Source organism: Gorilla gorilla, chromosome 8 (assembly GCF_029281585.2).
Source record: "Gorilla gorilla gorilla isolate KB3781 chromosome 8, NHGRI_mGorGor1-v2.1_pri, whole genome shotgun sequence".
Lineage (NCBI taxonomy): Eukaryota > Metazoa > Chordata > Mammalia > Primates > Hominidae > Gorilla > Gorilla gorilla.
In genome coordinates, this window is record NC_073232.2 from 144,470,120 (window position 1) to 144,495,512 (window position 25,393).

The 25,393-nt window shown below is 53.4% G+C and overlaps 1 protein-coding gene across 23 annotated transcripts in view; it reads left to right on the plus strand.

The window, feature by feature from the left end:
• The window catches only part of JAKMIP3 (Janus kinase and microtubule interacting protein 3), a 139,525-nt gene that overhangs the window by 64,712 nt on the left and 49,420 nt on the right, over window positions 1–25,393 (plus strand). For 9 of the 23 annotated variants that reach the window (XR_010135314.1, XR_010135315.1, XR_010135312.1 and 6 more), the window contains exons 3-7: window positions 5,000–5,497; window positions 21,472–21,687; window positions 23,226–23,345; window positions 24,097–24,243; window positions 25,185–25,316. Coding sequence is in view for 5 of the 23 variants with exons in the window: in XM_063710583.1 (XP_063566653.1) it covers window positions 5,000–5,497; window positions 21,472–21,687; window positions 23,226–23,345; window positions 24,097–24,243; window positions 25,185–25,316 (1,113 nt within the window). In the remaining 18 variants the exon portion in view is untranslated. The remainder of the gene's footprint in view (window positions 1–4,999; window positions 5,498–21,471; window positions 21,688–23,225; window positions 23,346–24,096; window positions 24,244–25,184; window positions 25,317–25,393) is intronic. The other 14 variants (XR_010135320.1, XR_010135324.1, XR_010135321.1 and 11 more) reach the window with 3 other exon arrangements.

Sequence of the window (25,393 nt, forward strand, 5' to 3'; positions counted from 1 at the left end):
GGAACTGCTCTGGGACATGGGGGAGAGGAGCCAGGAGGTGTGGGCAGGCGGGGGTAGAGCGTGCGGGTGGACGGTGCATGGGATGCTCCAGGCTTGGGTCTGAGCAGCAGTGGCCGGGCTGCCCTTTGCTGAGGTGGCATCTGGGCGAGGATGATGGGCACTGGGGGCCGGAGGACATCAAGGACTCTGCGTGAGACAGGACACCGTGGAGCCTCACACCAACATCCAGGCGGGGGCTGCCATGTGGGCATAGGTGAGCATAGGTGCCTGCTGTCCCGCGGGGCACACGGGCCTCAGGTGTGGGAGCGGGGTCTCCGGGTGGTGGGAGATGCTGCCCAGAGAACAGTGCGAGGGGAGACGGGGCTGGGACCTGCCCTGGGCACTCGGCTCGTCAGCTGGGAAGCCTGGAGAGGGCAGCGAGGAGGCCATACTCTTGGACTTCACCCACCTCATGCCTGCTTCCAGAACATTCCATCCCGCCTCTGTTCTTTCGGGCTGTTAGGTTTTAAGAAGGGTCTCTTTTCCTGGTTCCTTATTTTGTTCGATTGTATTCTTTTCTTCAGTGTTTTTGTCTACAAAGTCCCGCGTGGCTCTGTGTTCACAGAGATTTATGTGAATGTCTTGCATTTTAAAGGAGTCTCCTGCCTTCCCCTGGGGACTGTCTGCTTATTACTGTGGGTACCTGAATGTTCTGAGCCTATAGGAGTGGGGAAATAGTTCCCACGAAGGTTCTGGGATTCGGATTCTCCTTGTCCACAGCCACGTGTCTCCCTCTCCACCTCCCCTCGGACACCGGCTCACATGGTGGACACGTCTGACTCTCCGGCCGCCGCTTCTTGGTCAGCCTGCCGCTGCCTGGCTGCGAATCCCCTCTCTCGCTCCCTCTGTCTTTCCCTTCTGCCCCCTTTGGCTGCTCCATTCTTTCCTACTCCTCAGAAAAAAACAGACAGTTCTCATCAGAGAGCATGCAGAGCTAGGGTTTGAAAGACTGTGACCTTCCCACTTTCTAAAGCATGACTTACTGAAATATACAAGAAACACACCTACCTAGTGACCAGGACGCTGTAAATCCCTGGTCTGAAAGCAGTTGTCACCTCAGTTCAGGGCTCACTAGGCACTCTTGGCCTGCTTTAGGGGATTCAATTTGCACCTCCCAGGATTCTGTGATAAAGCTCAGGAGGTAGATGATCTGTGAATGGCTGAAAGCATTAGCAGTATTATTTAAGGACATGCAAATCAAAACAAAGCTGAATGCACCCAGTCGCTTTTATACATGGCAGATCCCCGGGGTCGCTGATTGGGTGGAGAAGTGATGCCCTCAGCAGCCGCTGGAAGCCTCTCTGCAGGTGCCTTGGCCACCAGCGCACGGCCCTGAGATGCTGCCAGGCTTCTGTGACAGTGACTCCACTGTTAGAAAAAGCGGAATCCAGCGGATACACAGGGTGTTGGTTTTAGCTCTGCTAATGATAAGGAACAAAGCGGCCACCTGGCTGTCCCAGCCTGAGGAAACTGCTAAGGATGTTAGGTTGTATTTACGCAGCAGACTGCCCTGCAGCCATTAGAATCTTGTTGAGGAAGAATGTTTGCTAACAGAGGAATTCCTCATCATAAGGCTAAGAAAAGCCTGGGAAAGAGACAGCGGGGCTTTGTGGAGTTTTCCTTTTGAGGAAATCTTTGCCTGTACCAGGTCATGGAGACACTTTCCTATGTTTTCTTCTAGAAGCTGTGTTGTCTTACCTTTCAATTTTATATCGGAAACCTACCAGGGATTGATTTTGGCACATGACGTAAGCAGGGTATGACTGTGGATATGAGATGGACCTGGCACCATTCACGTAAAAAAGGCTTTACCCACTGCACTGCAGTTTCACTTTTACAATAAATCCATGGCCACGTGTGTGAGCCTGTGTCATAGACAGCGTTGCTGTCCCGTCCTTCGCCTCTCCCGGGAGGATGCCTGTGCCGTGCGACTTTGTAGAGCTTTGCTTTGTTCTGGCCAGTGCAGCAGTGATCTGGGCCAGGCCCAAGCCCAACCCTCTGTGTCCCTTGCCTACTCCTTCACCTCTGTCCTCTCTGTGAGGAGGCTGTGTCTAGACTAGTGGCCAGTCCCAGGAAAATTGCCACATGGTACCCACTGAGTCCAGCCTAGGCCACCTGACTCCAGCTGACTACTAGGCTCATGAGAAACAAGGAATGGTTGTTGCTTCTGTGCAGCATAGCACAAGTTTACTTATTATTTCTGAGACAGGGTCTCATTCTGTCACCCAGGCTATAGTGCAGTGGTGCGATCACAGCTCACTGCAGCCTCTACCCCCCGGCTCAAGCAATCCTCCCACTTCATCTTCCCAAGCAGCTGGGACTACAGGCGTGCATCACTGCACCTGGCTACTTTTTTAATTTATTTTTTTTGTACAGATGGGGTCTCACTGTGTTGCCCAGGCTGGTCTTGAACTCCTCAAGCCATCCTCCTGCCTCTGCCTCCCACAGTGCTGGGATTACAGGATGCACCACTGTGCTGGGACAGCAGAAGTTGGCTGTTAGTCATGGTAGCTCCTGAGAGAGTCTGTTTTGGATTCTGTTCTGTCTTGGTTCTTTGCATTTCCATCTACATTTTAGAATCCATTTGGAGATTTGCATTTTTATAAAAGCTTCTATACATTGAATTGCATTGAATCTATAGATCAATTTGGGGAAAATAAACATGTTTATAATATTGAGTCTTTGGGTTCATGAGTATGATATATTCTTCCATTTATTTAAACGCTTTTAAATTTCTGTCAGTAACACCTGGTAGTTTTCAGCACCGAGGTCTTGGGCATGTTTTCTAACACGTCTTCAAAAGTGTTGTTTTTTTGATACCATTATAAATGGTACATTTGGTATTTTCATTCCTAATTATTTGCTGATGATATATAGAAATCCAGTGATTTAAAAACATTTGAATTGAGCGTTCCTCAATGAATTCATTTCTTCATTCAACCAATGTAATGAATACATATTTTTCCAGGATATGGGAAAAGCATGGTGAGTGGCTGCTGTGATCGGGCGAGGGTGAATTATGCATGAAGTGTTAGCTGCTGTGGCTCCGATTCCATAGACACTTCCCCAAGCTGCTAAATGCCTATCTGTTCAAATTAGCGCTGAGCACTGTTCATACTACACAGCTCTGCAGTCAGCTCCAGCACTGGCGGGTCACCGCGATGGCGGCTAGGGGTCACCCTGGCGGGGCACTGATCATGGCTAGGGGTCATGCCAGTGGTACACTTCTGTGATCAGAGGGGGACTCTCGGCCCCCTGCTACCGATGGGCTGGGATCCCACCAGCGGCCCAGAGGAGGCCTCCGCACAGCCGCTTGTCAGCCTGGCTGCACTCATCTGGGCCCTTCTAGGCGCCACAGCCCTGATCTTGCACTCTAGTTTTCTGCATTATCCTGGAGTCATCTCAGGGGAAATTACGGCTGGTTTAAAATAGAGATGTTGACCTGTGACTCGGTGCCGGCAGGACAGGACTGGCAGAGGAGGTTGGTGTGTTCCTCTTCAGCGTGTCATTCACGTAAAGGAAATAGTGCTTAAATAGTTGTCTCCAAAGAGGACCCCAAATTCTAGAGCAATTGTTGGAGGTTAGCAGAAGGTAATTTCTCTGGAAATAAGATGTAAAGAAAAATGTCGTTTCTAGTAGAAATGTGGCTTGACTAAAAGTTTACTCGTGAAAAAAAAATGAAAGGACCTTTGTCCATTTCATTTAAGATTCTATCAACCTTGGAGCAGCCCTGAGGGCTCAGCTGTCCTCCAGCTCCCACTGGAGCCGTGAACATTTGGCGACGTCATCAATGAGTATGGCCGTGTCCAGCCATAAGCGGGCATTGGGCCAGATGTGCTGGAAACTCCTCGGAGCGGGAGAGCAAAGCCCTTGGCAGCAGAGCCTGGCCCACGGCAGGCAGCGGTCCCGGCACTGTGGTCTGAATGTAGGACCCCCACAGCGTGTCCTCCCCTAACCCCAGACAGGCCCTTGCTGGGCTATTTTGCTTCTTAGAAGAAGTGCCTTTTCTTTGCGGTTTCAAACAGTAACAACACAATCTCAACTTCTGGAACGTATTTTTGATTCAGATACCAACAATTCTCATGAATAACAACTGATAAAACCTTTCAGTGCGTTACAGATTCCGGTGGGTGACCTCAGGTTTGCCTGAACAGTACCTGCTGCTCAGGTGTTCAGTGATTTTCAAAAAAATCTTCCCCAAGTGCACATTCAGATGTGTGAGTGTGTGCATCATGGACGCTCCCCCCGAATACACATTCAGGTGTGAGTGTGTGCAACGTGGAAGCTCCCCCCGAATACACATTCAGGTGTGAGTGTGTGCAACATGGAAGCTCCCCCAAATACACATTCAGGTGTGAGTGTGTGCAACGTGGAAGCTCCCCCAAATACACATTCAGGTGTGAGTGTGTGCAACGTGGAAGCTCCCCCGAATACACACTCAGGTGTGAGTGTGTGCAACGTGGAAGCTCCCCCCGAATACACATTCAGGTGTGTGTGTGTGCATCATGGATGCTCCCCCTGAATACACATTCAGGTGTGAGTGTGTGCATCATGGATGCTCCCCCCGAATACACATTCAGGTGTGAGTGTGTGCATCATGGACGCTCCCCCTGAATACACATTCAGGTGTGAGTGTATGCAACGTGGAAGCTCCCTCCGAATACACATTCAGGTGTGAGTGTGTGCAACGTGGAAGCTCCCCCCGAATACACATTCAGGTGTGAGTGTGTGCAACGTGGAAGCTCCCCCCGAATACACATTCAGGTGTGAGTGTGTGCATCGTGGACGCTCCCCCCGAATACACATTCAGGTGTGAGTGTGTGCAACGTGGAAGCTCCCCCCGAATACACATTCAGGTGTGAGTGTGTGCAACGTGGAAGCTCCCCCAAATGCACACTCAGGTGTGAGTGTGTGCATGGCTGGAGCTCCTGCCACACTCGGTCTCGCTGTTGTCTTTCAGGTCAGCAAAGTGGAACGCGAGAAGAACCAGGAGCTGCGGCAGGTGCGCGAGCATGAGCAGCATAAGACCGCGGTCTTGCTCACGGAGCTCAAGACAAAGCTGCACGAGGAGAAGATGAAGGAGCTACAAGCTGTGCGTGAGACGCTGCTGCGGCAGCATGAGGCCGAGCTGCTCAGGGTCATCAAGATCAAGGACAACGAGAACCAGCGGCTGCAGGCACTGCTCAGTGCCCTGCGTGACGGCGGCCCCGAAAAGGTCAAGACCGTGCTGCTCTCCGAGGCCAAGGAGGAGGCCAAGAAGGGGTTCGAGGTGGAGAAGGTCAAGATGCAGCAGGAGATCTCCGAGCTCAAGGGCGCCAAGAGGCAGGTGGAGGAGGCGCTGACGCTGGTGATCCAAGCGGACAAGATCAAGGCCGCAGAGATCCGCAGCGTGTACCACCTGCACCAGGAGGAGATCACCCGCATCAAGAAGGAGTGCGAGCGGGAGATCCGCAGGCTGGTACGTGGGCAGGCAGGGGCGGGCGCGGGCAGGCAGGGGCGGGGGCGGGCGCGGGCAGGCAGGGGCGGGCGCGGGCAGGCAGGGGCGGGCGCGGGCAGGCAGGGGCGGGCGCGGGCAGGCAGGGGCGGGCGTGGGCGACGGTGCAGGCGTGGGCTTGGGGAGCACGCGGGCAGCACCGGCTTCACCCCCCATGACATTCTCAGCACAGGCTCCTCATGCCACCCCTGTTGGTTTTGAGGACCCTAGAGTCAAGAGACCACTAGAAAAGGTTCAGACCCACAGTCAGGCCCGCACGGAGCAGGCCAGACTCTCACCTCCCCTTTTCCACAAACACCAGCTCTACTTCCTTTCTTAACTTGGGCCAGAGCAAGAAACCTAGAAATCGGCACTGCCCATCCACACCGCAGGGTTCACGGACACCTCTTAGTGTCCCGGGTCACACCTGACACCAGGCAGGGCTCAGTGTTTCACAGCAGGAGTCCCACACATCCTCACGGGGGGACTCAGAGGGAATTCTCCAGTGATTCTCCAGTTGAACTCACTGGATCCAGAGAGGCGAGATCAGGAGGCCTCGGGGGATGGGATGGCCCCCGGCTGCCCTGAGGTCCCTGTCTCTGCAGAACCGTTGCACTTGGGCTGGACCAGATGAGCTGCCGGTTTTGTGGATCAGTGAGGTCTAACGTTGGCACCTGGTGCAGCCTAATAGCTCCAGAGACCTGGGCACCCATGGCAGGCACCAGTAGAGTCGATGTTCTCAAAGGCCCAGGGTTCAGCTGACGAGAATGTCCAGGGATTGCAAGGGACTGATTCCACCCGATGCCCCTTGTCCTTTGGAGAGGAGACTGTCCTGTGATTTTGGGAGAAATGGAGCTCTATCTTAGAGGTGCGTGCCCCAGCCCTGTGCCTCTTCAGGACCCGGAGCCCCGGGCACCTTGGGTGGGATGCAGTGGTCTTTCCACGGGGTGTGGCTGTGCACCTGGGGCAGCCTCCCTCTGCCTGCTTCCCGGGGCCTCCGGTCTCCAGGGATGGCCTCCAGGCTGGGCCAGCGTATGGAACTCCCACAGAGGGGCAGCCGCTCTCCACACCCACAGCCAGGAAGGGAGAACCAGCCACTGTGGAGTAAATATGACCTCGCCACGTTGTACACGTGGGTGCCCCCAAACGTGCCTAACCCGGGTGATTCCCTTCCTTTCCAAAGTGGTCCCTGTTCCAACCTCCCCTACACCTCTTCGCCCTGTCCCAAGCCACATATCGATGTCACCTTAGCAACCCAAGGACCCGGCCCAAACCAGCACTCGTAAGAACCGGGTGCTTTCTTCGCGTGACACGATGCTTGCTTTTCTGTGCGGGGAAGGAAGGAAGCGTTGCCACTGTCCCGGGAAGGTGGGAGGGACAGGCGGCTGCCTCTGCCCAGTGCCACACCACCCTTTCATTTGTCTTGGTTGGATTCGATGCTCTCAGTAGAGGAAGGCAGCTTTTTTCTTAAGTAAAGGCTCATAACAGAAACCAGCAGTTCCCTGCCATCCCCTCTCACCCCCCGATCTGAACCCCCAGAGGCAGCTATTCACAATTCCTCTGGCTGATTCTTCGGGATTTTATTTCAAATTTTCAAAAGCATGCTCCAACCTGTGTCTTCGCTCTCCATCCTCGCCAGATCTCTCCCCTCCGTACAGGCTTTTTTTTTGCAGCTAGGGGCAAGCTGGTCCTAAAACTTACACCGAAGTGCAGGTGTGTTCCCCGTTCTGTGGGTTATCTTTTCCTGTTCTCAACAGCATCGTGTTATGATCTAAGGTCTTAAATTTTAAAGTAAAACAGTCTAATTTGCTTATCTTTCCCTTTAGGATTGGTACTCACTTTGTCTTGTTTAGGAAATCTTTCGATCCCAAAGTCAGGAATCTTCATCTTTTAAAAATGTTATAGTTTCGTCTTCCATACTTATGTCTGTAGCAGCCCTTACTTCAAAGACCGTCTCCCTCTTTCTCACAGCTCCTCTCTGCCAGATTGCACCTGTTCTTACAAGAGTGGACTTTCTGGTGTCTCATTGTCAGTCCCTCCTCCGCCCTACTTTGTAGTAATTATTCTAGCTTTATAAAAAGGCTTCATTTCTGGAGTAGCACGTTCTCCTGCTTTGTTTGCCTTAAAGAGTAACCTGCCTCTTCTTGGCCCTCTAGAATTCCATATACATTTCAGAATCATCTTTGCTGTAAATTAAAAAAAACTGTTGGAATTTTGGGTTTTTAACCAAACTGTTCAAGGGTAAATTTTAGCAGAGGGTATAATCATGACTGTCATACAAACTATACAATGAACACGTCAAAGATTTTATTAACTCATTAATTGATGAGGAAACAAGATGTTACAACCAATTCAAATGAGGATTTGGCCCACAGAGATTCACGTTTCCTGCCTGACAAAACCCATTTGCATTCCCGTGAGCAGGAATCATGTCCACCTGTGCCCAGGAAATGCACACTTTGCTCACGCTCTTCTCCAAGTTTAACTTTTCTTTCCATGGAGTCGTAGAATAGCCTAGTCAGAGACAAAGGCACGGGCCTCCCAGGGTCAGGTCGTCCCCAGGGCCTCTGGCATTCCAATACAAGGACAGTCAGAAATCTTCTCTTGCCTATTTCAAAGTCTTACATGATCTTTTCCTACAGAATCCATAGATTTGGGACATCTCCTTTATTTACTGTTTCGATGCTTAAACCCCTGTCAGTGGGAGGACCAGTATTGCCCGTGACAGCCCCCGCCCCACCACCAACATCCAGGAACTCTGGGTCTGCTTGGGTCCTGCGGGGGAGGGATTGGCTGGGGGCTCACATCCCATCCGCGGTGTGACTCGCCCCTTCCCCCAGGGGTGGCTGCTGGAGCCCAGCTCAGTCCGCACAGCTGCTGGGATGCACTTCCTTCTTCCACCCCTGACCACAGCTGCCCAGGCCTCATTGGGGACACAGCTCCCATCAGTTCACCCTCAGCCCCATTCCCAGAGCCCAGCTATCTATCTGTCTATATCCTGGTTTTGTGCAATTTAAATAAAATAATGAAAAACCCAGGGAGTACTTGGCTCCATGCCCATATCACAAGAGGTGCCCTGAGGGCATCAGCTGTGGTGAGAGGTGCCCTGAGGGTGTCAGCTGTGGTGATGGAGCTTCTGGTGGCATCAGGAATCCAGCCACCGGGACCCTTTCTTCCTGGGGACCCTGTCCCAATGGGGCCCCCCTTGCCTAACTGACAAGGGTCCCAGGACCTCAGATCTTCTCTTTTAAGGCCGTCATTTATGAGAGAACACCCTGGCCTCTAAAATCCCGTGGTGACGTACAGGGCTGCTCCCCAGGCCCAGCTGTGAGGGAGTGTCTGGAGTTAAATCTATGCGTGAGGTGGAGGGGCTGGGAGAGCCAGGCAGGTGTGTGGCCGCTCGAGCTGCGGGGGCTGTGGCACAGCATGGTGTCCAGCCTGGGCACGAGGGGCAGCTTCATGAGGATGGGGAAGTCTGGGATGGAAGCTGCTCAGAGAGGGACTCAGAACAGGGCTGGGACAGAAAAGTGGGAGGAAGGTGGCCCAGCCCCAGGGGACTGGGGGCTGTCAGAGAAGAGGCAGGCTGGGGTGAGGGTGGGGTCCAGAGGCAGGGCCCTGCCCCAAGTGTCAGCAGAGTCAGTAGAGCTGGGGGTGCTGCTGGACCTTTAAGCCCGGGGCAGGACAGTGGCCTCCCGGGCCTGGCAGGAGCTGCAGGCAGGAGGAACATCATTCCCAGGTTCCAGGACAGCCGCCAACCCAGCTCATGGGGCCCCAGCAAGGCTAGGTGGGCAACGGAGGCCTTGGGTTCTCCCAACGAGAGACAGCTACTATTACAGCTGAAAATATCACATAACCTTGGTTCCTTACATCAGGCAAACATTTTGCTGTTTCTGTGGCCATAGCACGGGCCGGCACCTGAGTCCTAGAACATTGTGGTGTGGGACGCTCGGCCTCGCCGGGCCCTGGGTGAGGACATAGCGGGTCAGGGATGGGTCTCTGCTGCAGGGAGCACCAGCCTCTGGGAGGAATCGATCTTTGCTCACGGTCAGACATTGCTCCCTCGAGAGCTGTCCCATGATGGCCTCCACCCCCAGGTGTGGGCACATTGCCGTGGCCCTGGGAGGGTGGTATCTGAGTCTGGGGATGGGCAGGCCTGGGGATGGAGCACTGTGGACGAGGCTGGCCTGACTGGGACGCTGTGGGAGCTGGGGGTTTCCGTGCCTCCCTTGCTACTTCGCGCCACACGCATGGCCACAACCCCAGCAAGGATGTGCTCTCTGAGGGCGCTGCTTCTATGGGGTGGAACCTGTCCCACCAAGGCCCTGAGGACAGTCGCGTCTGGCAGGGCTGGTGAAGGAGGGGGAGGGTCTGAGGGAGTCCTGGGTGTTCAGCACACACTCAGGACCATCATCTTCTGTTCCCAAAATGGACCCCGTGATTCAAGGTTCTGCCTCCCTAACTCTGGCCAGCAAAGCCTCCTGTCTTTACTTTGGGTCTGTTTTGTTCACTACTCAGTCCCCAGCACCTACGGTAGGTGTTCAATAAATTTTTGTTGAATGGATTTCAACAAGAGGTGGCCCATTTGTAAAGAGCACAGCACCCCCGTCCCCGCAAAGGCCCAGAGTCAGAGGCCTCCCCAGCCCCCCTGGTCGGCTCCCCGGCTGTTGGGGCCCTGACTGCCACCTGCCCCAGCACCCCAGCCTTGGCCCAGACACCAGCCTGACTGTGGGTCTTCTGGGCCGAGGCTCCTGGGTGCCAACGGGAGGCTGTTGCCATCTCAGGGGCCCACTGGGCACCTCGGTTAGCCCTGGATGGGGAGAGACTGGAGGGGCCACACAGCAGGGCAGGGACTGGGCAGGGGCAGAAGCCCAGCCGGGCAGGGCCACACCTGCTCTCAGAGCATGGAGGCTTTAACAGGCAAGCCCCCTGTCTTGTCCTGGGACCCTAAGTGCAGGCCTGGAAGTGTGGCACCTGGCGGGGGCTCAGGGTCTCAGAGAGGAAGCCAGATGGAGGGAAGACAGGAGAGGCCTGCAGGGTGGGGATGTGGGAGCCAACAGACACCCCAGACAAGCACGGTCGCTGCTGCCAGAGCAGGGCTGCAAGGCTGCACTCAGGGCTGGGCTGCTGGAGAAGCTGGGTTATCCAGTGGGTCAGGGACGCCCTCTCCCTGCCCAGAAGGTTGTGGTGGGTGGCACTGGGGTTAAAGCTGCTGCTCTGCCCTGTACGTGTCAGAATGCCTTGGCTAGGGAGCTCAGGAACCACCCACTGGCCCAGGGCCCATCATCTTCAGGCCCCAGTGATTCCACTGTGCAGGCCCCAGTGATTCCACTGTGCAGACCCCTTGATTTTACAGCAGGGGAACCTGGAGCCTTGGAAGGCTCCGGAGCCAAATCCTCGTCTGCACGTGGCCCACTCTGTGCTCCTGGAGAAGCTGGGCTCCCAGCGGCTTTCTTGGCCAAATTTCTGCTAAAGTCAGACGTGGAAGGGGCGAGGCACTTCCCACCCACAGGTGCGATGACCAGTGCCCCATCCTGCCCGTGCATCTGGCTGGTGACAGGCTCTGAGGACAGGGCCGAGCTGGGGCCCCAGAAGCAGCCGCGTGGCAGATCTGTGCCATGTCATCACAGAGCCTGAGAGAGCCGTCTGGGTGCATGCAGCTACTGCATGCACGCTCAGCGCGTTTGCTGTAATACAAGTTCAGATGTTGTTAAAGACTCTATAAATCCAAAGAATTAGAGGCAAAAGCCAGTTTCTCCTTCCCATAAAGATCTGTGATTTCTAATATTGGTTCCTCCTCCCCCCGTTGTCTAGACAGCTAGTTAAAGTGGAATGCTAATGTACAGCAGTAATTAAAACCCCATTCAAATATGGCTATAAAAATGAGGTCAGCTTCTCCCCAAGTGCTATTTTGGGGGTGGGGGTAGGAGGAGTAGCCTGTCCTTGCTTTTTGCCTGGAGATGGGCGTCAGGTAAGTGACCGAGAGTTTGTGCCAGGCACTTGCTCTCTGATGGCATCGCTCAGAGTCTGGGCATGAGTGTGTCTTCAAAAATGGCATTGCTGAGTGCAGCAGCAGCAGCTTCCTTTGCACCCCAAGCCTGGCTCCCACACGATGCTTTGGTTTTGCTGAAGACCCTGAATTGTGACTTCCAGCCACCCACAGCCAGATGCAGCATCGGCTTCTGGGGCCAAAGCCTCGCCGTACAGGTGCTTGCCTTGCAAATGATGAGGGGGTCCCTGCGGTAAGGCCCACCCTTGAGTAGCTGCCCACGGTCCTGGCTGTGGATGTCCAGAGACACCTGCTGGGGACGAGTTTGGAAATATTGAGAGACTTTACAGTCCCAGGGCGTGGCTGTGCCCACAGCCGAACTAACCCAGAATTTCCGGAGGGTAACGCCTGGCATCAGGGTTCGCTTTTCTTTCCATTTTGTGGATGTTGAGGAAACGTCTACAGAGAATGGGCTCAAATCCGGAGGAAATGTGTGATGATCTGGGGCTGTGTGTCCACCATGACCCAGCACTGGGGTGGGGGCCCAGCAGGATCGTCCCTCCCGGCAGCACCCGTCCTTCCGCTGCTGCTTTGCCCGCCCTGGTGCGTCACAGCCGAGCCAGCCACATCACCTACATCCATTGCCACGCGGTCACCTGTCCCACCCTGGCACATCACAGCTGAACCAGCCGGCCGCGCCATACACGTTCATTGCCACGTGATCACACGTCCCACCCCGGCACATCACGACTGAGTCAGCCGGCCACATCGCACACATCCATTGCCATGCAGTCGCCTGTCCCACCCTGGCACATCACAGCCGAGCCGGTGGGCCGCGCCATACACGTCCATTGCCACACACATCCATTGCCACGCGGTCACCCGTCCCACCCCGGCACATCACAGCCAAGCCGGCCAGCCGCATCGCACACGTCCGTTGCCACGTGGTCACCTGTCCCACCCCGGCACATCACAGCCGAGCCAGCCAGCCGTGCTACACATGTCCATTGCCACGCGGTCACCCGTCCTTCTGTGAGAGGCATTTGAGTCATGTCCCACACTTGGCCATCATACCAGCACCTATCACATCCTGGGTGGCCGCGTGCATGCCTTTCTCTTGTGCGTTCACGGGGCGACGAGGGGAATTGCAGGGTGGTCGGGCAGATGCTTCACCTCAAGACAGAAGAGCCATTCGGCTGGTGGGCAGAGCCCCCCCTCGTTCCACATCCTCGTCAGTGACAGTATTGCCATTTCTTTAGGACAGCGGCAAGAAAGATGCTGGCTGTTCCACTGCCCATCTGCATGTCACCTTTCATAAAACACCTGCTCATGTCTTCCCTGCCATTAAGCCAGAGTATTCACCTTCTCCCCGCTGATGGCTTCTCTGTTTGTGGCTGACCCAGTTGTCTTCCTCATGCTGGCTTTGGATGAAAGAAGTTTGGCATTTTAAGGAAGCCCGATTTGTCGGTTTCTTTTGTGTGCTGTGTGTGTCCGGTTTGGACATCCTCTGCCCCTCCGAGGGCGTGAAGTTGCCCCCTCTGTGTCGCTCAGATGCCTTATTGTTTTTCTCTTAACATTTAATTCTATAATTCGTCCGAGTTCGGTTTTTGTGAATGGTTTGAGATGGATTGAGTTGGATTGAGCTGGATATCCCTGCTTGCCGTGTGGATATCCAACTATTTCAGGACCGTTTTTTGAAAAGACCGTCCTTTCCCCCTGAACTGCGATAGCACTTTGGTCGTGCATCAAGTGAGCCCACAGACGCGGGTCTCTTTCCAGGCCCCATTACGTTCTGCTGGTCTGGTGCTCCGCCTTGCGGCGTTAGTACCACGTCTTAGTTCCGACGCTCTGAAGCACATCCTGACATCTCGTCGTCTCAGTTCTACAACTTCCTTCTTTCCGTTCTTCAAGACTGTTACTGCTTTTCTGTATGAAACTTAAATCACCTTGTCAGTTTCCACAGAAAAACTGGCACCTTGAACCTTAATGAACCTGGTGTATTTACTGTTAGATTTTTCTCTTCTCTCAGCCATGTTTTTTAAATTTCAGTGTAGAGGTCTTACATATCATTATTATAATTATTCCTAAATATTTAACGTTTCATGCTATTATAAATGGTCTGCTTTTCAAATTTTAAAATATTACTTTCCAATTATTTTTCGCTGCTATACAGAAATACAATTGATTTTTATATCGATCTTCTAACCTGCAGCCTTGCTAAATTCACTTATTAATTCTAACAGCTTGTTTGTATATTTCAAAAATATTTTCCATGTACATAATGTTGTATGTGAACACAGACAGTTTTGGGGGTTGTTTTTTGAGAGAGAAATTCTCATGATCGTATCTCACTGCAGCCGTAAACTCGTGGGCTCACACAGTCCTCCCGCCTCACGTCCCAAAGTGCTGGGATGACAGGAGTGAGCCACCATACCTCATCCTGAAGACAGTTTAAGTCTTCCTTTCCAAGCTCATACCTTTTGTTTTTTTCTTTGCCTTAATGCACTGTGAAGGCCTGCAGTGTAACTTTGAACAGAGAAGTGTTGAGAGTGACCACCCCCTGTCCTAATTCCTAGCTGCAGGTGAAAGTATCAAATATTCATTTCACCGACTGTGATGTTAGCTGCAGGTTGGTTGGTTGGTTTTGGTTTTGTTTTTGGTGGGTTTTTTGGCAATACTTTTTTTTTTTCCTGGACACAGTCTCGCTCTGTCACCCAGGCTGGAGTGCAGTGGTAAGATCACAGCTAACTGCAGCCTTGACCTCCCAGGCTCAAGTGATCCTCCTACCTCAGCCTCCTGAGTAGCTGGGACTACAGGCACATGCTGCCGTACCTGGCTAAGTTTTAAATTTGTTGTAGAGACAGGGTCTCGCTTTGTTGCCCAGGCTGGTCTTGAACTCCTGGCTCAACTGATCCTCCCAAAGTACTGTGATTACAGGTGTGAGCCATTGCACTCTCCTAAAGTACTGTGATTACAGGTGTGAGCCACTGTGTCCAGCCAGCAATACTCTTCATCAGATTAAGAAAATTCCCTCGTATTCCTACTTTGCTAAGCATTTTTTTCATGAATGGTTATGGAATTCTGTCAAATGCTTTTTATGCATAAATCAAAATGATCATGTGTTTTTTTCTTTATTCTGTTGATGAGATGACACGTTAATTGGCTTTTAAGTATAAAATAAGCATTGTATTTTTGGAATAAATTTTACTGGGCCATGATATATTGTCCATTTTATATATAAGTATACACTGGATTTAGGATTTTTTCCCACTTTTTATAATGCCCTTGCCAAGTTATGGTATCTAGATTTGGCTGGCCTCATAAAATGATTTTGGAACTATTCTCCTTTTTCTATTCTCTCAATGAGTTTGTTCAACGTAAGTATATTTCTTCCTTAAGTGTTTGGAAAATTCACCAGTGAAGCTATTTGGGTTGGGAGTTTTGTGATATATTTTTAAATTATGAATTAAATGTATTTAATAAATATAAAGTTCAGATTTTATGTTTATTTTTATGTTAAGTTTGGTAAAATAGATTCTTCAAGGAGTATATTCAGTTAATACACATCTTCCCACTTATTGACATTAGACTTTTCTTTTTTTTTTTTCCCCCGAGATGGATTCTCACTCTGTTGCCCAGGCTAGAGTGTAATGGTGCCATCTTGGTTCACTGCAACCTCTGCCTCCTGGGTTCAAGCGATTCTCCTGCCTCAGCCTCCCAAGTAGCTGGGATTACAGGTGTGCGCCACCATGCCTGGCTAATTTTGTGTGTGTGTATGTGTGTGCGTGTGTGTGTGTTTTAGTAGAGACGGGGTTTCACCATGTTGGCCAGGCTGGTCTCGAACTCCTGACCTCAGTTGATCCACCCGCCTCAGCCTTCCAAAGTGCTGGGATTACAGGCGTGAGCCATGGCACCTCACTGCTTGCTAGACTTTTCATCGGAGCTTCTTGTTATCCATTCACTGTCTCCTGTTTCATTGCTGATGCTGAGAATTTGTGTTCTTCTCTCTCTGTTTTTTACTCTCATCCCCCTGTTCCTTTTTTTTTCTCCCTCCCTCCCTCTTCCCTCTCTCTACTCCTTGCCTTGGATGGGGTTATCCCATGGGGTTATCCAATCATTGTATGGGATTATCTCCTTTTTTGTCAACATTTAGTGTTATTCCATTAGTAGTTACAGAGAAATATTAATATGTATCCTTAACTACATTCTATCATAAATTAGTAATTTTGCCATATACCCAAAATACAAGTACCTTATAAGGCAATAGGTCAGCTCCATTTACCCACTTCTCCTATGATTGTCATATATTTTACTTTGACACATATCATAAGCCCCCAAAGAAATGGCTTTTGCTGTTCCCATAAGCAGCCAATGGTCTTTTATATTTATATCTTCACAATTTCTCATCTGCAGTCTTTTCCCTTCAGCCTGAAAGATTCCCTTTAGAATTATTTGCATTGTGGGTGTATTAACAAAGGACGCTCTCTACTTTTGTCTAAGGACATCTTGACTTGCCTTCATGTCCAAGGATGTATTCATTGAACCTGGAACTCTCACATTGTCAGGCGTTTTTCTTAACACTCAAGAGATGTCCTGCCAGTGTCCTCTGATTTTGTTAGTTTCTGTTGAAAAGCCAGCCATCACTCTTAGAATTGTTCCTTCAGGCAATGTGTCTTTTTTCCTGTCTACTTTTAAGATATTCTCTTTAACTCTGGTTTTCATCAGTTTCAGTATGATGTGTCTAGGTGTGTTTTTGTAATTTAAAAAAAATACTGCTTAGAGACAGCTGAGCTTCTTGAATCTGAAGGGATGTCTTTTACCAGATATGGAAAATTCTGGACCATTATTTAGTCAAATGTTACTTCTCCTCCTTTCTCTTTCTGGGGTTCCAATCACATGTATGTTAGACACTTTGACTATCCCTTACATTTTTCTTGAGCTCTATTCTGTTTTATTTTTCTATTTTTTCCTTTTGTGCTTTGATTGGATATCTTCTATCATTTTATCTTGGGTTTGTGATTTTACGTGTCCAGTCTGCTTTTAAACCTTTGTAATGAATTTCTAATTTTAGACCTTGTATGTAGGATTTGAGTGCCTACTTCTTTTTTAAAATAGATCCTAATTCTCATTTGAATTACTGCATTTTATTCATTTTCTATCTCTATTAGAAAAATATTATAAAGTTTTAATTACATTATTTTTAGTGAGTTAATTACAATGATTTAAAAAGTTCCTATCGGCTTACTTCAATATCCTCATCATCTCTGGGTCTGTTTCTATCAATCACGATTATTTTTTAAGTTCTTGTTGGCTAACTCTAGTCATCTGTTGATGTGCTGCCATAGACTTAGCTTTGTTATTGGTTGTTTTTCCCTGCTTCTTCACGTGTCTAATGATTTTCATTATATTCTTGGCACTGTGGGTGCACATGTCTAATGATGTTCATTATAGTCTTGGCACTGTGGGTGATGTGTTGTGAGGCTGCGCATTATGTTATTGTTGTCTAGAAAATGTTGAGTTTTGTTCAAGCAGACAGGTACTGACCAGCAGACTACCTGGATCCTTTTGAGGTGTGGTTTCAGGCTTTGTTAGGGAAGGTCTGTTAGTTTTCTCTTAATATGAAGTTTTAAAATCCTAGGACATTGTCCTGCCCCTGGAGTGTAGCCAGGGTCTAGAGAATTCACTATGATCTTCTATTCTGTCTGGGCTTGAATTGCAGTGTCTCGACAGCCATGTGCAGCCACTTACATTTCTACTTACCATTCAGATTCTCAGGAACTGTTTCCTGCAAGGCCTCTGGGAGTCCTGCCTTGCACATGTACAGCTTAGCAGTGGACCAAGGACCTGAGGGAATCCTTAGTCAGATCTTTGGCATTCCTTTTCTGCCATTCCCTCCTCTGCTCTCCAAATCCCAGCTGCTGTGGCAGCCCCAACCAAATTCTGATCCTAGTGTCCTGCAACAGAAGAGGCCTCTGCAGCTCGGGCTCTGTTTCCCAGGAGAGAGGTTGCAAGAACGCCCTCAGGGAAAACGTTAGGGGAGGCGAGGCCCCGTGATGAGAGGCACTGATCTACAGGCTCAGGGATCTGCCTGTGGACGGTGGTCGCAGGGGCTGTGACGCTGTGTGTCCGGGGCCCTGTGCTGACAGGCACTGCTTTCCTTGTCTCCTTCTCCTGCCCCTGCGTTGTGTATCTTGTTCAGCTTCTAGACTTGTTCACCGCAGAAGGGTAAGTCTAATGCCAACTACCCCATCACGTCTGGAACCAGAAGTTTCTGGGCATCAGTACCTTTTTTTTTTTTTTTTTTTTTTTTTTTCAGAAAGCTGCTTAGGTGATTCCTGCACGAGACCACCAAGCTTGGGAACCACCTTCTCGTGGTATTGGCAGATTATCCCACGATTGAGGGGGACCTGGACATTCTGTCTAGAGAAAAATTCCCAAGGGTTAATTCCCAGACATGCAGTAAGTCCTGGTGTCTCTGGGACATCAAGGGGCTTGGGCTCCTAAAATGTCACATTTCCCTCATCATACGAGCTCTCCTACCCCACCAGAGGCTGAGGGAGGCTTGGTGGCCTCTTCTAGCACCTCCAACGCACCCCCACCCAGGTCTCTGCTTTCTCACAGGGAATAATAGGACCAGGCTCTGTATCTCATCTGTGTATTTTTTTCCCATCTTCCCCACCCATTCTAAGCTCTTGGGAGCTGGGAGATGGGGGTCCTTCCTTCTCTCTTTAAGACCCTCTGTGCTAGGAAAACAAGCCCCAGCTAGGACAAAGCACATCTCCTTCCTTATCTCTAGCACATCCGCTGGGAGCAGTAGCCTTTTCTGTCTCACAAGGCGCATTCGTGTGCTCACGTCACCACCCACGGAACCAAGAGTTGATGCGGAGGGAGGGCTCCCCTGAGGTGCAGACCCCTCTGGAGGAAGAGGTGGTGTGAGTGACGCCTGCCAGACATGAGGGCTCCCTGCACAGGCCCAGTGTTTGGAAGGATCCTGGCTCCATGGGCCCTGGGTCAGGAGACCTGCTCGGGGGTTGCAGGTACTCTGCCAACACCTTAGGCAGTCACCTGTCTGCAGCACTGAGGCATGATCAGCCCAGGTTGGGAGCAGCCACAGCTGCCAGTGACCATGCTGGGGGTGATGACGTGGCCCGTGTAGTGAGCATGCTTCATGGCTGTGGTGAGACGCATGTGTGCAGGGGCCTCAGCACTGTGGGGCAGTGGTGAGATCATGTCCGTAGGCTTCACAGCAGGGAGGCTTATGAAATGCAGCTTCCCAGGCTCCACCCTAGAGGTTCTAAATGCTCATCTTGGGGGGCTCAGGGATCTGCCTATGGACAGCCGTCACAGGTGGCTGTGATGCTGCATGTCGGGGCCCCATGCTGAGACACTGTGCGGGGCATGCTTGGGGGCGGGCAGAGTGGAGGGGCATCTTCTCTCCTCCAGCCTCAGCGTCGGCCTGCACATCCCCTGTGCTGGAGAGTACCGTCCCAAGGGGCTTCTCTCCAGTTTCCAGGCATCCTCTGCAGCTGAGAGTGAGGAGGTCCTGGTGGGTGGGGAAGGCACCAGAGGGAGCTCATGGGGTGAGGGAGTATGGGGGCATTGTGGGGAGATGGGAGTTCAGGGGATGAAGAGTATGGGGAAGAGTCGGGGGGCAGGGAGATGGGAGCTTATGAGGTAAGGGTGTGGGGGGCTGGGGAGATAGGAGCTTACGGGGTGAGTGTGTGGGGGCTTGAGAGACAGAGGACTTAACGAGTGAGGGTGTGGGAGATGGGAGCTCTGGGGTGCAGGTGTGAGGCCCAGGGGAGATGGGAGCTTATGGGGTGAGGGTATGGGGGCCTGAGAGACAGGGTACCTAAGGGGTGAGGGTGTGGGGCCCAGGGAGATGGGAGCTCTGGGGTGAGGGTGTGGGGCCTGGGGAGATGGGAGCTCTGGGGTGAGGGTGTGGGGCCTGGGGAGATGGGAGCTCTGGGGTGAGGGTGTGGGGGCCTGGGGAGATGGGAGCTCTGGGGTGAGGGTGTGGGGCCTGGGGAGATGGGAGCTCTGGGGTGAGGGTGTGGGGGCCTGGGGAGATGGGAGCTCTGGGGTGAGGGTGTGGGGGCCTGGGGAGATGGGAGCTCTGGGGTGAGGGTGTGGGGGCCTGGGGAGATGGGAGCTCTGGGGCACCCGGGGGCTCCAGCAAGTGTTGTGGATCCTGTTCTTAGTGCCAGGGTAGGATGTTTTATGACAGCCTCTGACTCTTGTTTGTGGAGCTGACTCTAGGGTTGTGAGTGGAGCAGCTTGGGTAGGCACAGGAGTGGACACAGGGTGGCTGTTTGGAAGCCATAGCATTCGTCCCAGTGGAAGATGCTGGCAGTGGGGTGATGCTCGCAGCCTGGTTTACCAGGACGCCTGTTTCAGCTTTGAACGTTCCATGTCCTGGGAGCCCTCCCAGACTGAGATGGGGGAGGGCTCTTCCCCTGGGTGTCTGTGTGGGTGCAGGTGGGACAGGAGACAGGTGTGCCGCCCCCCACCCACAGCCCCATGGGAAGAAGTGCAGGATGGGGTGCGGCGCCTGCACAGGCATGGGAAGCTCCCGAATCCTGCCCTGCCTGCTGCTGGAAACAGCGCACCGTGAGCAAGGTGGGGGCTCCTGATAAAAGAAAATCTTGTTTGAGTCTGAGAGTGTAAATGCCAGGCCGCAGGCACAGCTGCTGATGGACACGCTCTTATTTCACCGGCCCCATTCCCACTAACTGACTGTGTTGCCTCTTTCAGCATTGCTGTGTGCAGAGAAAATGGGGATTTAGCAATTAAGGATTTATTTTCTTCTGTTCAGCTCATCACTTGCTCCATCCAGGCTAATTAGACATCTCATTTCTTTGTTTCCAAGCTAATTTCAGCAATAACAGATTTATTAGCTTGTTTAAACCTCAAACAATGGGTAAAGCAGCAAGATATCCCATTCTGCTCTGTTGTTTGAAAATATATTTCAAACTGAGTTGTTCATCCCCGAAGACCTTGTCTTCTCATAAATCTAGCGCCGTGGAAAATGACGCCCAAAGTGCCGAGCGCATCTGTCTGAAGAGCGGGGGCTGTCGGGTCTGCTGTGCCCGCGTTCTGGCTGGCGCATTCGTGCCCGGAAGCGGGGCGGGGTGCTTGCAGGCAGCGGCTGCCGTATCCCCGGAAGGAAGGACTTCTTCCCTTCATAGGTTGAGCACAAAGCGCCACGTTGTAGGGAGGGTGGGGAGGGCCGCCGACCTCTCACAGCCACTGGTGGGGCAGACATCCTGCCCACCCCTGGGCTGCCGTCTCACCCCAAAAGCCCCGGCTCGCAGCCGGATCAATGAGCAATGTGGCTCTGCCTGAAGACAGCTGTGCGGGGCCCCGGCTTTGTAGCCATGCCCAGAAGCACGGAGGGGCGGTGTCCAAGGACCACAGTGGTGCCCCTACGTTGCACAGCCCTCCCCTGGGGAGTGGGCCCGGGCTGGGGAAGGGGTAGCACTGGCTTTCAGGCTGGAATTTCTGTTCCCCATGGTCTCCCCTGCCTGTTTAGGGAAGAAACTTGGCCGTGGCACCTTCCTGTTGGCAGAGTGTGGGTAACTTGGGTGTCCTCCTCTCTGTCCAACCTACAGCAGAGGCAGGAGCTGGAGGTGGTTTCTGCTGACCCTGCTGGAAAGCACCACCCGTGTGTGCACCCAGGGCCCCGGCAGGACAGCACGGAATGGGGTGCCTTGCTGAGCACACACAGCCTGGGGACCGTCAGGAAGGAGTCTCCCGCTGGCAGCAGCTCTGTGTAGCCGGCGGAGCCAGGGCCTGCTGGGAGCCCGGGTGTCGTGCCTCAGCCCAGGGCCGCGGGCTCCTGCCCTTAGTCCAGGATGCTTCGCTTTTGCTTCCGGTCTCAGAGCCCAGAGCCTGGCAGGGCTGCGCCCGTTTCTATGGTGACTGCAGATCCGTGTCCTGCCGCCTGTGTGATTGTGTTCTGTTCTCCTTGTAGATGGAGGAGATAAAATTTAAAGACAGAGCAGTCTTCGTGCTGGAGAGAGAGTTAGGGGTTCAAGCCGGGCATGCTCAGAGACTGCAGCTCCAAAAAGAGGCTCTAGATGAGCAGCTGTCCCAGGTCCGAGAGGCCGACCGGCACCCGGGCAGCCCCAGACGGGAACTTCCTCATGCAGCTGGTGCAGGAGACGCTTCAGACCACTCGGGAAGCCCTGTAAGCACCTCCCAGGCCCACCGGCCCACCCCGTGTCACAGACAGACCCGGCCATGTGGCTGCATGGCCCTGCATGGGCCACTCCCCCAGGAGACCAGAGCCCGAGTTGAGCCAGCACCCTCCTGCCTGGGCACCTCCCCACCCAGCCTGGCCCTAGGTGCTCAGCTCCTCTGGCTCTGGTCCAGAGGGCTGGTGGACTCGTCTCCTTCTTTTCTGTCTACATAGCATCAGCCCTGGCCCTGTCACCCTCCCGTGGGCCCTGGCCTCATCACCCTCCCGTGGGCCCCGGCCTCAGGCTTCTGCTCCAGTTCATGGCACTTGCTGGCCCGGAGTCCGGCCCTGGGTTGGTGGGAGGAGGCTGTGCTGGGTATGCGCTGCCACCATCTCCAAGCACACGGCCTCTGCCTCTGGCCCGGGAAGGCTGGTGCACGGGCTCCCTGCCCACCGCTCGCCCAGCTGGCCCCTCAAGGGTGATTTCCGGCACTCTCATCACCAGTCACCCTCCCACCCGCTTCTCATGTGATCATGCCACTCTGCGCTCCTCCCTGGGCCGCTCTGTCGTGTGGGGTCTGCCGACCACCCCGGGCTGAGCTCCACCCGCTTCCTTGCTGCCGCTCCGCACTCATATCCTCTGTCGTGGTTCTGGGACGCGCTGGGGGATCTGAAGTCCAGGGACCCTCCAGCTGGTCCTTCTGGGTCTTTGACCCCGAGCCTCTCCTGCACCTGTTGAATGAGGAACTCGAGTCGGGCCCAGGACCATCCTGGATGCTGCTTGTTCGCTTTGAGGATAAAAGTGTGTGTGAGCTGAGCCGGTCCTAGGACAGCGACATTTCAAGAATAGAAAATATTATTTTAAGATCTCATTCAGACGGCTTCATTGAATGAGATCCAGCCCCTCCTGCTGGTGCGTGGTAGACTACAGCATTCACTCCAGAGAGATTTGAAACCGGATTCAAATGTTTTCACCAATTTTTGAGTGAAGTCCCAGGGGTCCCAAAAGCGGCTCTTTAGAAGCCCCATTGGAGGCAGGTCACCTCTTTTGGAAGTCTCCCACAAGTGTCTTTCCCGTGCTCATGTCATCGTATTAGAGAAATGCCGCCCCCGTGGGGCAGGGGGCACACCCTCCTGAAGGGGCAGCGGCAGGGGCCAGGCAGAGGGCTGGGAGCTGGCAGACGTCCTCCTGGCATCACCCACACTCGCGGTTTCTGCATTTGCACGCCCCCGCCCTCTCCATCTGCATACTTCTAGACATGTCTGCTCCTTTTCATTATTTTACTTTATGTTATTTTAAAATAGTTGTTGTGTGTGAGGCAGGGTCTCGCTCTGCCCGTCGGTTCTGTCGCCTCACGCGGTTGCGGCGACCACGGTGCCATGCTGGGTGCCTTTCCCCGGGGGGCTCCGAACCTTCCCGGCAGCCCCGTGGAGGCAAAGGCGCGCGTCCCACGGCAGCGTTGTGGTTCCCGTAGCGTGCTGGGATTTGCAAAGGCTTCCCAGGCTTTTGTGTAGGAACCGTTATTTGCAGTTGATTTTTGTTTTAGGAACAGCAGTTGGATGAAAAAGATGCCCGGCGCTTCCAGCTTAAAATCGCGGAGTTAAGTGCGATTATCCGCAAACTGGAGGACCGCAACGCATTGCTGTCGGAAGAGAGGAATGAGCTGGTGAGCGCGGGCGGGGGCTTCTGGCTCCCGGGGGTTTGTGACTGCGGAGTTGGGGACCTGGGGGGCATCCACTTTCAAAATTCCTTGCGAAAAGGAGTGGTGTTTGCAAGGACCGGCCTTCCTTCGAAGCCTCCTGACTGTGTTCCAGTTGAACTTTATTAGCAAAAACAGGTAGGGGTCACATTTGCCCCTCAAGGGCTGGTTGACTAACCCCTGCTCTGCGTTAGTCGGGGCAGAAGCCTCCTCTGTTCTGCAGATGATCTGGGATGTGCAGACGCGGCCTCTCAGTGGGGCTGTTGCCATTGGTCCTTATAGCCACTGAGATTTCCAGGTAACTCGATATCCCGGAGGGTGCGTGAGCTGTCGCGTGTCTGCAAGGGTCCAGTGGGCTGGGCGGTTTTACCACAGCCCTTCTTGGCAAAACAAAGCGCTGGCCCCAGACTGCTGATCTTCATCTTTATCCCCATCTGTCAATGGGACGGGACTCACCCCCGGGGACACCGAGCCCAGCCCTGAGCTTGGGTTCACTAGGGCACCGGGCGAGTGGGTTCACCTGGGCGCTAGGCGAGCGGGTTCACCCGGGCGCTGGGCCAGTGGGCGCCACTTGGAGGCGTGGACTTCCCAAATGGAGGGCTGGGGACTGCGTTGTTGCAGCCCAAGCTCTGGTCAGTCAGCCGACTCTGTGTGGAGACCTGCTGGTTCTCTGTCACTTAAAGAACAACCACACAGTGCGATTAATTTTGTCTTTCAGTTGAAGCGCGTAAGAGAAGCTGAGAGTCAGTACAAGCCTCTGCTGGATAAAAACAAGCGCCTTAGTCGGAAGAACGAGGATTTGTCTCATGCTTTACGCCGAATGGAAAACAAGTTAAAATTTGTCACCCAGGAGAACATAGAAATGGTGAGGGGGTGGGGGGCTCCACGGGGCCACGGTCGCACCCGAGCTCCAGGCAGCATCTCCTCCCTTCTCCACGCAAGATTTAGCATGACAGCCGGTCCCGGGTGGGTGGCCAGGCCTTCTGCTGGAGTCTGGCCTCACGCATGTTTGAAGGGGAGCAACCGCCAAGCCCAGCCCTGGGGAGGGGAGCCTTGGAGGAGGCCCTGACCTTGCAAAGGACGCGGCTGTGGGGCGTCCCCTCCCCAGGCCTGTTTGCCCACGTCTCACTCGAGGGCCTGGAACAGGCGGCCTCCAACTCGGAAAATCCCGGGCGAGGGTAGTAAGAGGCTGCGGAGTCCCGGCTGTTGGGGAGGAGAGGAGGCCTGGCACACAGCACCAAGCAGGAGTCGGGGGCAGGGGGTCTCTGCTCCGCCAAGGCCATGAGCCAGGAGTAGGGGGCAGTCAGCCGGTGTCACCACGTTCCCCTGCCCTGAGGACCCCGAAGGCCATGAAGCCAGAGTTTACTCAATGAGTAATTCAGCCAGATGTGGGGGAGAGGCGCTCTCCTTACCCCTCTCTATGGAAGCCCCCTTCTTTTCACATTGAGTTAGAGTCAGGAGGGATTTGGGAGCGGTGGCCGCGTGGGAAATGGGCACAGACGACCCAGTGTCAGCTTCAGGGCTCTGAGCAATCCCCTCCAGCCACGCTTTCTGGGAGACCCTCAGGGCCCATGTGTGTCTGTCTGGGCTGCACACACCTGCCCTTGCTGCGGGACTGGGCCCACATAGGCCTCATTTCTCCAGGGACTCTGCAGCTGGGCTGTTCTGAGGCCTGAGCAGAGGCCGCCAACCGGGCAGCTGAGAGTGGGCAGCACGGGTTGAGGGAGAAGACCCCCCCCCGACCCACTGTGTTCAGCCAGACCCCTTCACTCCCCAACTTGTGATGTGGGCTGCTTGGCGTTTCAGAGACAGAGAGCCGGAATCATACGGAGACCCAGTTCCTTGAATGACCTTGATCAAAGTCAGGATGAGAGAGAAGTCGATTTCTTGAAGCTTCAGATTGTGGAGCAGCAAAACCTCATAGATGAACTGTCTAAGGTACCCGGCGGGCTGTTTGCCGCGGCCCCGTTCTCTGGCTCCCAAGGGGCTTGGCTAACAGGGACCCCGAGCAATCC